Source organism: Populus euphratica, unplaced genomic scaffold (assembly GCF_000495115.2).
Source record: "Populus euphratica unplaced genomic scaffold, PopEup_1.0 scaffold202.1, whole genome shotgun sequence".
In the NCBI taxonomy this organism is placed as follows: domain Eukaryota; kingdom Viridiplantae; phylum Streptophyta; class Magnoliopsida; order Malpighiales; family Salicaceae; genus Populus; species Populus euphratica.
This window is the reverse complement of record NW_011499975.1, coordinates 1-13,955: the sequence shown is the minus strand read 5'-3', so window position 1 is coordinate 13,955 and position 13,955 is coordinate 1. Positions and strand designations below refer to the sequence as shown.

The following is a 13,955-nucleotide window of genomic DNA, read 5'->3' as shown; positions in this document are numbered from 1 at the left end:
AGGTTGAAACCGAGGTAACAAAACAATGTCCAGACTTCAAACAACCCCCCTCCCTCCCTCCCGTCTGAAGTGGAGCAGTATACAACTATATATAATAGTTACTATAACAAAATTCAATCTTTGCATTTCACCCACCAGCAAAACCACCGCTAACAATGGAACCTACCAAGTTCAGAGGGAAGCAGCCAATGATAGTGGACATAGAGCAGATGCCTGAGACACCTCGCCGTGGAACCCACCACCGAAGGGCCCACTCCGACACTTCTTTCCGCTTCGACGACCTCCTCGTCTTTGATGCTTCTGACTTCGACCTCCCCACTCTCGACGACCTCCCCACTCCCAACACCACCACTCACCCTCCACCTGCCGCTCCCGGGGCTGTTGACTCCTTGTCCGATGACTCCACATCCAACGGCCAGAATCAGAAACTCAAACCCGTCAATCACCTCCGGAGCTTGTCTATGGACTCCGAATTTTTTAATGGCTTGAGTCGCGGGGCTGCCGCCGGTGGAGATGAGAAGTTGGGTGGGAAAGCGGTTGCGGGAGAAAAGAGGGCTGCGGACCACCACAGGCATAGTTATTCCATGGACGGGTCGTTTGAGGCAGAGTCTCTCATGATTGATGGTGTCAAGAAAGCTATGGCTCCTGATAGACTTGCAGAGCTAGCTTTGATTGATCCCAAAAGAGCTAAAAGGTTTGTCCTTTTCTTTTTCTTTGTCTAATTAATCTCTAATGATTAATTTTAACTGTTTTTAATTTTCTTCTTAAGCTATATCTTATATGTTTTAACTATTGCTTTTTTACAGTAGAAAGATAGAAGAATACTTATGTGATGTTATTAGTTTTGTAATCTCTAAGGGCTTTTCTTTTTGATGTTCAAATTGTCATTTTGCTCAGTAAAATGAGGAGTAATGAGGATTTCTTAATGAAATGTCTCTGTTTTGTAGGATTCTTGCCAACAGGCAATCTGCAGCTCGGTCGAAAGAGAGGAAAATCAAATACACTAGTGAGCTAGAGAGGAAGGTCCAGACGCTTCAGACTGAAGCAACCACTCTCTCCGCACAGCTCACGATGCTGCAGGTATAAGTGGATTTTGTTTTTGTTTAATGACTTTATCTAACTTACTTGATAAATATAATTAGATTTGGTTTCTTTCTCTGAAATTGTGCTTCATTGCCCTCTTATGTTATGATTTTTTGTATGGGAATGCATGGACCTGCAATATTTTGTTTGTTACGTCTTACGTGTAACCAATCATTGGATCCCTTGATTGATGACTCTGATCTCTTGATGGAGTGATTAACGACTTTGATCTCATGATTGCAAGTTCATTTGATACCATTTTGAGAGAGATATTAGAGTGTAATTGGATGGAAAAGTATAGAAGCTACGGTAATTTATGATTGGGCTGTGTTGAGGCATTTGCCTCAACATGCTACCTTATTTGTTTTTCAACTATGTCCAGTCCATAATAGGAAGTTTACATCCGATCACATTTTTTGCATTTGTGAACAGTTTTTCATGACCGTGATCTCATGGGTTGATTTGATGGAAAGAAGTTACCTGGCTTTGCCAAGTTGGGGTCAGCCAAAATGGCTGCTTGTGTTATCATACAACAGATATCTGTGTTAATAAAAACAATGGTTACTGGCCAAAATTTTACAGGACTTAAAAATCCTGTTCGTACCGTGGACACACTCGGGAATGATTTCATAAAAAAGATTGAGCAAGAAATTTGTTTTCCAGCCAAAGTGGGGAAGAATTGTGTGATTAATCGATCATTTCAAAACTTTAGCCAAAACTGTGAGTTCAATGCTCACTAGCCTGACTCAATACTATCTGCTTAAGCATGTGCCCTGCTGTCGTTCCAAGATATTGCATATCGTAGTTCTTGTGCTACCACATGTACATGCAAAGTACATGTGGATCCAAATGAAATTTCAATAGATATAAACTATGAATGTGACTATGCACCGCCCTGTTTCTGCATGCCCATAAATGCCCCCCATGGAAGTGTTTATCAGCCTTAGCTCCCGAGACACCCCTGGAAACTTAACTGAAAGGTTAGCTGGAATTTTTTTAAAATTTATTGTGAAATGTACTGAACCCGTGTGAGATTTCAAATCATCTTGACTTCTATTATGTCTGTCCCTAATCTATCAGTTGGAACCAATAGTGAAGATGCTAGTAATCTTAGATGATTTTCTCCCTTGGGCGTTGTTTTGAGGACATGAAATTAAATCCTGCATTCACCATGCATAGAAAGTAGCGTTTCAAAGCTCTGTTTCAAGTTTTTTAATACATCTAAATTTAGCATAAAATTGGAGCCTACACTAACATCTCCCTGAATCTGGATTGTTTTTCTTAAAATATCTTAGATAAACTTCCCTGTTTGGAAAGTTATCTAAGTCGCAGACAAGATTCCATTGTCAAGTTGATTAGTGTGCTTCTAAAATCTTTGTTATTTACAGCTTTATTTAGGATTCTTGTTTACACTCTTATCTAGTTATTAATCTTCAGAACAATATTTGTGTTTTCTAATATGGATTGTGCATTCATCGATACCGTAATGTATTTTGACAAATATGTACTATTCTTTGTATTAGACAGGTATATGACTTTTCCTAAAATGATGGGTTTCCTATTTTCAAACTGGCAAATACTTTCCATATCTGTGGATTTCCTGTAAGATGCAATGATATTTATTGAACTTATATAAATTGTGGACTGTGCTCAGGTTCCATATAGTTCTAGTAAATGTTGCAATATTTCCTGTTCCATTTGCATGTGCTTTTTTGAAATTGATTTCATATGATATGGATTTCTTGTTCAAAATTGTGCTAATTTATGCAGAATTTTCTATATCCTTCCAGTCACCTGGTGGTGCACTATTTTACAATCTATAGAGACCACATTTGTTAGTACTTGCTAAAAACCTAGTCAGGAAAAACACATACGGAAAAGATGGAGGTAAGCTAATGTTAGTGTGTATTTTTTCTTATTGATGCAGAGAGATGCTAATGGGTTGACGGTTGAGAATAAGGAACTGAAACTGCGATTACAGGCTATGGAGCAACAAGCACACCTTAGAGATGGTACGCATTTTGAACAAGAATGCTTTCTTTTTTGGAGGCATATAGGGGCTATATAAATAAAATAATCACATTTTTCTAATTGTTTGACAATGAAATATACTTGGACATGGACTAAGCACTTCTCGTGATATGCAAACTTATTCCTCTTTCAGCAATCGATTGATGTAATATCCCATAATTGGCCAATCTTAAAGAGAGTGTCAGTGGGTTTGGGTGGAGGTCTGTTTGTAAAGTAGAAGTTATAGTGTCTCAGCATCATATAACCAAAAGCATTATGTTGATACCATGCTTTGAGATTTTTCTTAAAATGGGAGAAAATTTAAATTTGTTTAGGAGAAATACCTTCTATTATTTCCATATGAACAAATTTATTTTGCTATTTTACGCTGCCAAAATGCTTTTGTTTATTTATTTTAAACACGTTCACTTTCTAATTTCTTATCGGTAGTTTTAGGGGATGAATCTAGGGTAGCGATGAATTGGTGTTTTATGCATTTCCATGCAGCTCTGAATGAAGCATTAAGGGAAGAGGTGCAGCGGCTTAAGATAGCAACTGGTCAGATTACAGCTGTCAATGGAAACCCTTTCAGCAGAGGTCTATCTCCTCAATTTCCCTCTCACCAGATCTTACCACCCTTTGGCAACCAGCAAACTCAGCAGCGCCACCAACAGCAGCAGATGCACATGCCGCCGACATCCACCGCTGGTCAGACTCTTAACAAGCAGCCCTGCCCTAGCTTCCCAAACTTTAGCCAGAGGGTCTAATGTCACTGGGGAACTGTATCTGCTAGAATTTAATGTTGCAAAATAGAAATTAACTCGACCGAAGTAGGCATCATGTATATGTAAGCATGTATATTATGTTGCAGACAAATGTTGTGAAAGAGTACGTGCTCATGGCTCCCGTCACAGCAGGCTATGTTATCCTTAGGACAGATTTTATTCACCACATGTTGCATAGAAATTAGTACACTTCATGAGACAATTGGGTGGATGACTATTGTAATCTTCCATGTGCAGAATAATTGGCCTTTGGCATTGTAGGACTGAACCCCGCATATCTTCCTTTGAAATATATTTTTTCCTTGCCTGGTTTCAACCAGCTACAAGTACACCTTGGTCTGAGATTATCCTCTAATCCATGCACAGTTAGAATGGCAAAAAAGCATGCAATTTTTTAGCCATCAACAAAATCCTTGAGGGTAGCTATATTTTATTCCTCTCTAATGGCTGTCAATTCTCTTTTAAATCCTGTTTGTTTATTTGACAATTTTTGTTTTTAAAACAAACCGGAAAAATAACATTTAGTAATGTGAAAACTCGCTTTACTATTGCAGTGGGATACATATAAAATGTGTTTCATCCACAAGTTTACTGAAAGTAGCTAGAATGCTTCCACATATTTTGTATCCCAAACAATGTAGAGTATCGCTTAAGTAAACAGTAAAAAATGATTTTATTATTTTTATAAACAGTGGAAATACTCTTCATTATTTTAGTTGTATTGGTCTGATTCAAAACTAAATACATTAAACTAGGTTTGATTCAGGTAAAAAAATTTAATTTTTATTTTTATTTTTATTTTTAATTGTGTTTTATTCAAAAAATTAAAATAAGATCATTTAATGATGTAATATTTATAAAATTTAATCATAATTTTAATTTTGTTCCTGATGATATTTTACCTGATATTGTTACACGTTTAAAAAACTAAGAAAATTATAATCCTATCGGATAGATTTCATATATGATGAAATTATAAATATTTTAATGGAACAATAAAAAATATTTTATATAAATATTATTTATTTTATGATGTGATAACAGTAGTTAAATCTATAATATTTAAATTAAAAATTATTAATATTAATATATATCTTTTTTAATTATTTTATAACATCAATTTAAAAAATATTCTTTTAACCAAACATATTAAATTATTTTTTATTCAATTTTAATTTTAATTTTAATTTTAATTTTAATTAAATATATATAAATACTATATTAATTTTTATCAAAAATAATTTTTTCCAAACTACGAAAATAAAAACTAACATACTCTAATCTTTTCTTTATAAAGAAGAAAAGTTTTGGTGGCGGTTGGTGGAAATATTTTGCAGGGTTCTTCGGTACAGCTCATTGCAGTTCTTGATGGAGAGTATCTTTTCCAGTTCTTTCTTTTCTCTCATCTCCTGATCACTCGACAGTTAACAATCAACGAGCTGAGTTAGAGAATGCAAACAATTTAACGCGGGATCTTTATAATATTTTATTTGAGTGCCTATTCGTTTCTGGACACCAAATGAAGCAGTCATGTTTGAGATCAGTAGCTTCATTTTTTATCCTCTTTTTTTTTTTTTTGGTGAGAGATGAAGAAGGTTACAATGATGTTAAATTAATGCTTGTTTTCGTGGTTGAACATGCTTTCTAAAGTGCTCTGCAGGCTTTTTTTTGTATGAAAAGACATTGATTTTATAGTTTAACCTTTTTTTTAATTATAGTATTTTTTAAAATTGTTTTTTTGTTTAAAAAACATTAAATTAATTATTTTAAATATTTTTAAATGATTTTAATATCCTAATATAAAAAATATAAAATATTAAAAAAATTAAAAAAACCACAGCTTTTCCAACTTGCAAAGGATAACATAACTTTTTCAACGATTCAAAAAAAAAAAAAGTATTTGCTTTATGAATTTTTTAAAAAAAAAACCAGTCTCAAACCTCTCTATATAAAGAGGCTTTTCCCAGGTTTTAGAGGCAGAAGTACACATCAGCCTATCTTGTTGACCAGCGTCGTCGACGGGATGGGAATGATCCATTCCTTGAGGCTGATCGACGTGAAAGAGCAAGAAAAGAAGCTGCTGCTAAAAGGGCACATCCAACTTTGCATCATCTGTTAAAGTCATCTAATAATCTCCTTTGATAATTCATTTTAATTTTCTACGTTGTCATCTAATATCATATAAATAAATCTATATTTTTGGATCCAAATGAAATAATTTGTATCTCTTGATTTCTATGCAAATTTAAATAAAATTTCTTTAAATCTCTCTCTTACACACACATATATTTATTAAAAGATCCTGTTATTCCTAGTTCTTTATTCACATTAAAAATTTATTTTGTTTTTATTTTATAGTTTTATTTTGTTTAAAAATAAAACTTACTGGCTAAAAACCTATAACCAGATCTCTAAATCAGGTGTAATAACACCATTTATTTATTTTTATATTTTTATTATATGTTTTTGTTAGAGTATCCATTTCTCATTCGTAAAAACAATAATAAAACAAGTACGCATGCATATGTGATAGTACAAGAGACTTGAAATTCAAGGTAACTATAGATGACTGAGATTTTGCATAAAGGTAGCTGCTGCGGAATTCTTAGTAGTATCTTTGGAATCTTCTCCTGATCTTTTGTGGTTGTTATGTCAGCTAATACTCTAACAGCGAATACTGAATCAGAAACAAGCAGGCAGCTATTATGGTATAATTTGGAACAACAGAAGAATATCAGAGAGAAATGCATATCAAGACGCTTTCAAAGCATAAGAAATGTGACTGACCACCATCACATCTTGTATCCTTCATTGTTCCACAGAAGGCAACAGCTAGGCAGAAAAGCTATACATTCTCCCATGATTCCTCTTCTTGCTCTAACATGAGCCTATGGTAGTTTTGAAACTCCCAGAGATTCCATAGCTAATGAACAGCAGGCAATCAGAAGTGATGAAAAGAAGGACATAGACCGAATAAGTCACCATTTGAGACTGTATTGCCCCTCCACTCATCCTTGGTTAAGTTTATGCTGTCTTTGTTTTGCTCGACAATGGAATGTGTTGAAAACAACGGGTAGTTATTTTTTTGCCTTGATTAGTAAGGGAGATCAAGAACTTGCTCGGATGGTTGGTGCACTGGCGGACAGAAAAACTACCCAGAAAAAGCAGTTACTGAGTGCCCAGTCTCCGCAGCCTGCTCTTATCACCATGAAGCTTCTGTGATCCTAACAAGTGTTCCATATGAATGGCGATTTTGAATTGTGAGCAATTTGAGATCAGTAGATAAGAAAACAAGGAAACAAAGAAACATAGTAAAACGGGGAAAACCCTCAAAAACATATCTAAATTCCAAAAACAATAACTGTGCTCTCACATAATGAAACAACTACTACTATAGAGTGGATTAATTCTCACTCATGATAATATACTTAACTTGTGCAAAGCACAAGCACAATTCTCACACCCTACATCTGCTGCAATACAAGGAGGCTGAACTCCTCCATCCCGATACCAGGTTGAACGTTTTTCAACTAATTCATTCAAGAAATCATCCAGCTTCTCAATTGTGACACTAGGCATAACCACAACATGGGCAATATTTCCTTGGCAAGCGAGCTGCCACCTGCGAACAAATTCCTCATCTAGAGGCCGCTCAAATACAACTGTGCTGCTGAGCTCGTTCAACATAGCACTTATCCCAGCATCATGCAGTCGGTCCTTCAAGTAATGAGCATTTCTGAGACACTTCTGTACTTCTTTCTGAAACCCTTTATATCCTTTTCTGTTAAGCGTGTACCAAAGGAAGATAGGAGCATGGCCATTGCGGCTTCCCATGATTGTTGCATCCCTTGAAGCAAGGTACTCAACATTTCTCGAGAGAACATCAATGTGCTCCATCCTTGTTATCTGAACACCACATGGCATTGGGCATCCCACAAACTTGTGGCCAGAAACACTAACGCTTCCAATGGGCTTTTTGAAAGTAACCTTTGGTGCCTGTTTACCACCAACAAAAATGAACAATGCAGAGAAAACCAGGACCCAACACTAGCAACAAAAGTAATTCTACAAGACCCTAATGCAGAAAATTGGAACATGTCACAGCAACATACTTAAAAGCTACAGGGGAGAAAACAGGGACACCATGACATCATGATGTCACACTAGCAAAATGAAATGTGGCCGTTTCTTGTTCCCTGCAAGTTGTGGCATAAACATAATGTTTTGCTTCTTCCATTTCCATCAATGATTTCCATAATGTTTAACAACTTTATTTATTAGCATATCAAATATACCGCCAGCAAAGAGAGAGGGCTCTAGAATTAAAATGACCATAAATCTAATAAAAGATTCTAAATTGTTCCAAGTGCACTGGGGATGGTGACGCCCCAGAAACATATAAACTAGGTGATTCAGTCCTTTTGTCAAAGTTATTTAAGATGAACTACTAAATTCCTAATACTCTGAAGTGAAGCAGAACAACTGGAGTCATGATGTTCCGAGAGTCTTAAGGAATCCATCACAAATCACACCTTCCTATGCTCAATCAAATCATCTTCTACCAGGAGTCAATAAAATCACTTACACGTTTGACAAAAGGCATCATGAGTCCAAATAAAGCTCCATCACAGTGAATGTAGAATCGATCTTGCGAAAATCCACTTTCTTCAAGGGTTTGTATCACAAGATCAAGATCATCAACTGCTCCCTTGACAGTTGTGCCTGCAATAATAATGGTTCGTTAAAACAAATTAATAATGCTCAAGCATATAGACACAGGCATGTGTCTGCATAAGTGTGTGTGTGTGTGTGTGTGTGTGTAGGCACGTGGGTATGGAAGAGAGAGATGGAAACCTATGTTAACGTTAATAATGGCTGGTTTGTCCTTGTTAGCAAGTAGTTTAGCTTTAAAATCAGCAGTGTCAATCTCGCCAGAGATCAGACAATCAACCTTCTCACAATCCATTCTATACATACGAGCAGCTTTGAAAACAGAATAATGCGACTCTCGTGATGCATAAAGAACTCCATCGGGAAGCACTTCCCTCCTGAACAATTGAGATGTGTTAGAAATTCACTCTTTTCCAGCACATAATTCAACTCCTTAAACATTCAGAAAGAAACACAACAAAACTACTTACCCAACTAGAATCCCATGAAGATTGCCTTCTGTACCACAATTAGTTATGTAACCCCAGTATTCATTTTTCTCAATCTCCCAAAGACGTGCAAACCAGTCTAGAACACCAACTTCAAACTGTCTTGAATGGACACCGTAGTTACTCTCAATGAATGGGTCGCCTAGATTGTTGATGGAGAAATGTTGCAACTGCCCCAAAGCACCATAATCGAAGTCCAAATTATAAGGATAACCTATAACAGATTTTTTTAAAGAAGAAAAAATGAATGTTAGAACTCAAAATAATTACATTCCATAGTAGCCACAGAAACAAGCAGGCTCTCCCAGCAACCAGCAACGTAGTTAAGGCAATAACTCAAAAAAACAAAAAACGTAACAATTTTTTTTTTTTAAAAAAAAAGAATACACTAATCGTTGATGTCTACAAAGCATAACATGAAACTAACGTTTTATTAGATCCAGTTTTCCCATACAAAAAAGGAAACAATAAATTAATAGCAAGCAAGATTCTGGAATTGAAACATTAACATAAGCTATTAAAAAGTAGCATACTCATAACAAGTAGTATCACTAATTATGTTACAAAATAAATAAATCAATTAATTACCTAAATGATATTTGGTCCTTTCCATTAAGTTCTTTCGGTAGCGAGCCAAAACGCTAGCCATATACGCTTCTTTGTCTCCGGTAAATTCATCATTAGCCTCCGGTTCCGTGACTTCGAGGCACGTGGTGTGCACGTTCTTCCCTAACACAATCTCCCTGCCATTTTGCTTGTCTCCATTTTCCGCCGCCAAAATCGGAGGCAAAGGCTCCGGTTGAACCACAGCCGAGATATCGAAATCCTCGATCTCAGCCTTCCCGTTACCGTGAACAGACACTGCATCAACAACTTCCATGGCTTCTACTAGTGCAAAAATAGACGTTAAAAAAAATGAGAGAGAATGATTGAAGTACTAGTTGTTTGCGTTAATGAGGAATGATTCTTACGTAACTGTAGATCTGTGAGAATGGGATAGAGAGAGGTGGCTAAATGCTTGCTTGGAAGAAGCGAGTTTAATTAAAGAGACAGCGAGTGGTTGGTTGGTTATTTATATAGAATAGACTTTTGTAGTAGTTTAGTTACTTTCTCCAGAAGAAATACAAAAAAAAATATTTAAAAAATGTATTTAGTTGTAAAAACAAATATAATGATTTAAAATAATTATATCTTGAGTATAGTTTTAAAATAATTTTTTTGTATTTTTAAAACAAAAGGCATAAAGAGACATTCAAATGTATCTTTAAAATTGTTTTAAAATGATTTTTTTATATTTTCAAAATATAATATGTATAATGTTTTTTGTTTTTTCAATTATAATACAATAATCCAACGTTACTTTAGAATTTTTATTTATTTTTAATGAATAAATAGATGAACCCACCCCCCCTCCCTGCCAGCTGTATCATTTGCTTCCTAGCGTGTCTTGATTTCTTAGTGTTATTCATTTGAAAATATCTCTTCCAGATAACACTTGCTTAGTTGTGAGATTAATTTTAAAACACAAAGGCTAAATTTATCTATTCAATTTAATTAAAAAACTACTATGTGTGCCGATGCATCGAATTCAGAACATTGTGTAGAATTTGAACTTTAGCAGGCAAGAAGAAAATATAATAATGAAATTAAAATAAGAATTTGACCGAGTTTTTTTTTAATGATTTTTTATGTTCACGAGGTGGCTATTTGTGTGTCATACCACCCATAAAAATATTTAGGGTTTTTTTTTTTATGATTTGAAAGAGACTTTGATCGAGCACCAATGGATAGCATAACCTGTTAAAGTTATGCTTGATGTCTCTTATTTAAGTTATTTTTTTATTTTTAGCTCAAAAGATTATAGGTATGTTAGTTTAAAATTAAATTTTGGCTTAAATTAAAAAATAAATTCAAATTTTGATTTAATCGCAATTTTTAATTTATTATGACTTATACCATATTTCTTATTATAAATAAGTTGTGTGAGTCATTTTTATAGAGTATAGTCTTAAATTAAAGTTATTATAACTTATTATTATTATATTATTGATAAAAAGTATTTTTTTTAATTATAGTTTAACTTGGCAAGTCAACTGCATATTTAATATTGTTTTAACAATTATTTTTTAAAGTATTTTTAAAAAAATATATTAAAATAATATTTTTTATTTTAAAAAATTTATTTTTAATTTGAACATGCTAAAATAATTTAAAAAACATTAAATTGACAATGCATTATTTTGCTTCTAACCATAACAATAATTAATTCATAAATCTTATTTTAATATAAAGCGCAACACAAATAATTTATAAAAAGAAACAAAATGGAAAGCAAGCACTCTAAAGATCCTTCATTGCTTTGACTGAAAAAAATTGACAGCACTCCACGCCTAGTGACGTCGAAAAAATAGTAGTAATAAATAAATGACAAACAAAAACCAGCTACTGTAAGCCACTTGGGCTTATATAAATTTTCGAGGGCTGACGTCATCGACCACCAATTTCTGAGGCCGCTTGATTGTGTGTCTATCTCATCGTGGAAAGTGGACACAATCATGGAGACAGCGGGCGGAAGGAGCGATCTCGTTTCGTGCTGTGCGACGTCGTTTATTGTTGGATTAGATCGTCATCATTGGATTGTTTAGATACGAAAGAGGCCCACAGAGGAGGTGTTGGAGATCGGGGTAGGAATAAGTGCTGATTGGTGAATTAATACGGACTCACGTTTACTGTCGTTTCATTCCAAAAATTCAAAACAATATTCATTTTTTTAATATTAACTTTGAAATATACGTGTCAGTTCAAATTAATATGTTAGATTTATATAAAAATTATAAATTTAAATTTTTAATTAATTTATAATTAAAATATTAAACTTGAAAAAAATTTAATTAGAAAAAAATAAAAATTGACTCAATTCAACTTAAGGTAACCAACTAAATCTATAACCTAAATACACAATGAAACAATCAAAGTTAACTCAAGCTAATTTGTAAAATTTGTCATTTAGGTCATAAGGTTACTATAACTTTATAAAAAATAAATTGAAAAAATCCTGAAATCTAGTTTTTAATCAACATAATGTTAAAAGATGAAATTGAAAAAAATAATAATACTAAAAAAAAATCTCAAGTTAAGCGAGTTAACCTCTCAAACTCACAACATGAGTCATGACTTTAGGATAATCTTATAAAAAATAAATAACAATAAATCATAAAAATAAATTTTTAATAAATTAAATATTAAAAAATAAAATAATATAAATTAAAAAATTTATAATAAATAGTGTTTTACAATATGGTATATAATAAAAACACCATCTCTTTTAATTTTTGTCATTAATTGATTTGTTCTTGGTAGCATGTAACGTTAGAATATAATATTGTTGTTTTTCTTTCTATATCTTACAATTAAATTTACTTAAATTATTTTTTAACTTTTAAATTATTTTAGAAAATTATAAGTATGTTAGTTTTCAAAATAATTATTTACAAATTAAAAAAATACTATAAAATTGGGTCAACTATTAATTTAATTAAGAGATAAAAATTTAATTTTGTAAATTTTAAATTATTCTTAAACTACGTTATTTAAAAAAAAAGAGGCTATTTTGAATCGTTTTTATAAAATATAATTTTAAATCAGTTCATCTGGTAATAAGTTATTTATAAAAAAAATGAATTATAGTTTAAAATTAAAAATATAATTAAAAATGATAACAAACAAAATCAGTTCTGTAGCATAAAGGAATACCAGATTATCCAAATAAAAAGGCCTTATCACCGTGGAAAATGCTCCTCGACCATTCTTCCTTTCTTGCACATACCCCTAACACCCCATAATAAAGCACACGCCCCTTCCCTCTCCCCCTTCATCCCTTACTCTCTCAATCTCCTTCACCCATAACCAGCTCCTTTTTAACCTCTCTGGTGTTTGCCTCTCTGATCTTAGTCCTCTGCTCACTCAGGTCTGTGCCATTGACTTCTAAAATTAGAAATCAACCTCTTTTCTTTCATCTTTAAGGCAAGTATGCATCTATTTATCTTTGATTGTTTTATTGCATTAGATAATTATGCGTTGTTCTGTTTGATAACTGAGAAAATATGATAAAGCTGATAGATGATAAGTTTGTTCGAGTTTCTTTTTTTAGATTCTTTTTTTTTCTTAATATTCTTGTATCACTCTTTGTTATACGACTTTGTAACAAATATAAGACAACAAAAACCTGCTAAGTTTGTTTGATTCTTATATCCTCTCCAGTAATGGCTGAACCCTTATCAACACTGTTCAAGCCTATTTCTTATATGTGTATATGTTTCCGTTAGCATCCCTGGTCTCGGCTATAAGGGTGTGTACTCCTTCATTCATCGTGTTGAAGTTAAGCTGCGAAAAAACTATACTGAGTGTTGCATGCTAAGTACCAGCAAAACTGTGTCAGCATGGACAAAATGACTAAGAGAGAATGAAACAAAGAAAGGAATCAACAAACAAACGTGTTCGGAGAGCATTACATTAGCAGCCCTGTATAGTCTTATCTTGATTATATTTTGTTTTTAGAGAAGTATGATCATGATTGAAGGATCAAATTATCCCTAATTATAATGACTAATGAATTTTTAGAAAAAGACAATTTCACCTTGATACCAAGGCCACTTATTTTTTTTTATATAGCAAAATGATAATTATACTATTATAATAAACAATAATCTATGCCCGGATGCACAAAAAAATCTCCATTCATTTTAGTTTTCTTTTTAATTTTCTCCAAAATATCTCACCTTTTCCTGTATGTATTTTGTTTATAGCTTAACATGGGCGGTCCCTATTTAATCAAATTGTTCTTGATTAATGCTCACTACTAAAACAACTAGAACAGTGAATCCAGTTAACCATCTAGGTGGTGGTCAGGTGATAAGAA

General features: G+C 33.3%; 2 protein-coding genes across 2 annotated transcripts; one reads left to right on the top strand and one right to left on the bottom strand.

Annotated features, from left to right (window-relative positions):
* Window positions 1–66: 66 nt before the first annotated feature.
* On the top strand, window positions 67–4,207 carry LOC105139460 (transcription factor VIP1-like). Its single transcript, XM_011045896.1, has 4 exons — window positions 67–694; window positions 948–1,080; window positions 3,011–3,095; window positions 3,601–4,207. The coding sequence occupies exons 1-4, from the start codon at window positions 156–158 to the stop codon at window positions 3,858–3,860; spliced, it is 1,017 nt and encodes a 338-aa protein (XP_011044198.1). The 5' UTR covers window positions 67–155; the 3' UTR covers window positions 3,861–4,207.
* Window positions 4,208–7,187: 2,980 nt separating this feature from the next.
* On the bottom strand, window positions 7,188–10,088 carry LOC105139459 (serine decarboxylase-like). Its single transcript, XM_011045895.1, has 5 exons — window positions 9,626–10,088; window positions 9,020–9,251; window positions 8,733–8,926; window positions 8,464–8,600; window positions 7,188–7,874 (listed from the first exon to the last, which is right to left on the bottom strand). The coding sequence occupies exons 1-5, from the start codon at window positions 9,915–9,917 to the stop codon at window positions 7,293–7,295; spliced, it is 1,437 nt and encodes a 478-aa protein (XP_011044197.1). The 5' UTR covers window positions 9,918–10,088; the 3' UTR covers window positions 7,188–7,292.
* Window positions 10,089–13,955: the final 3,867 nt, after the last annotated feature.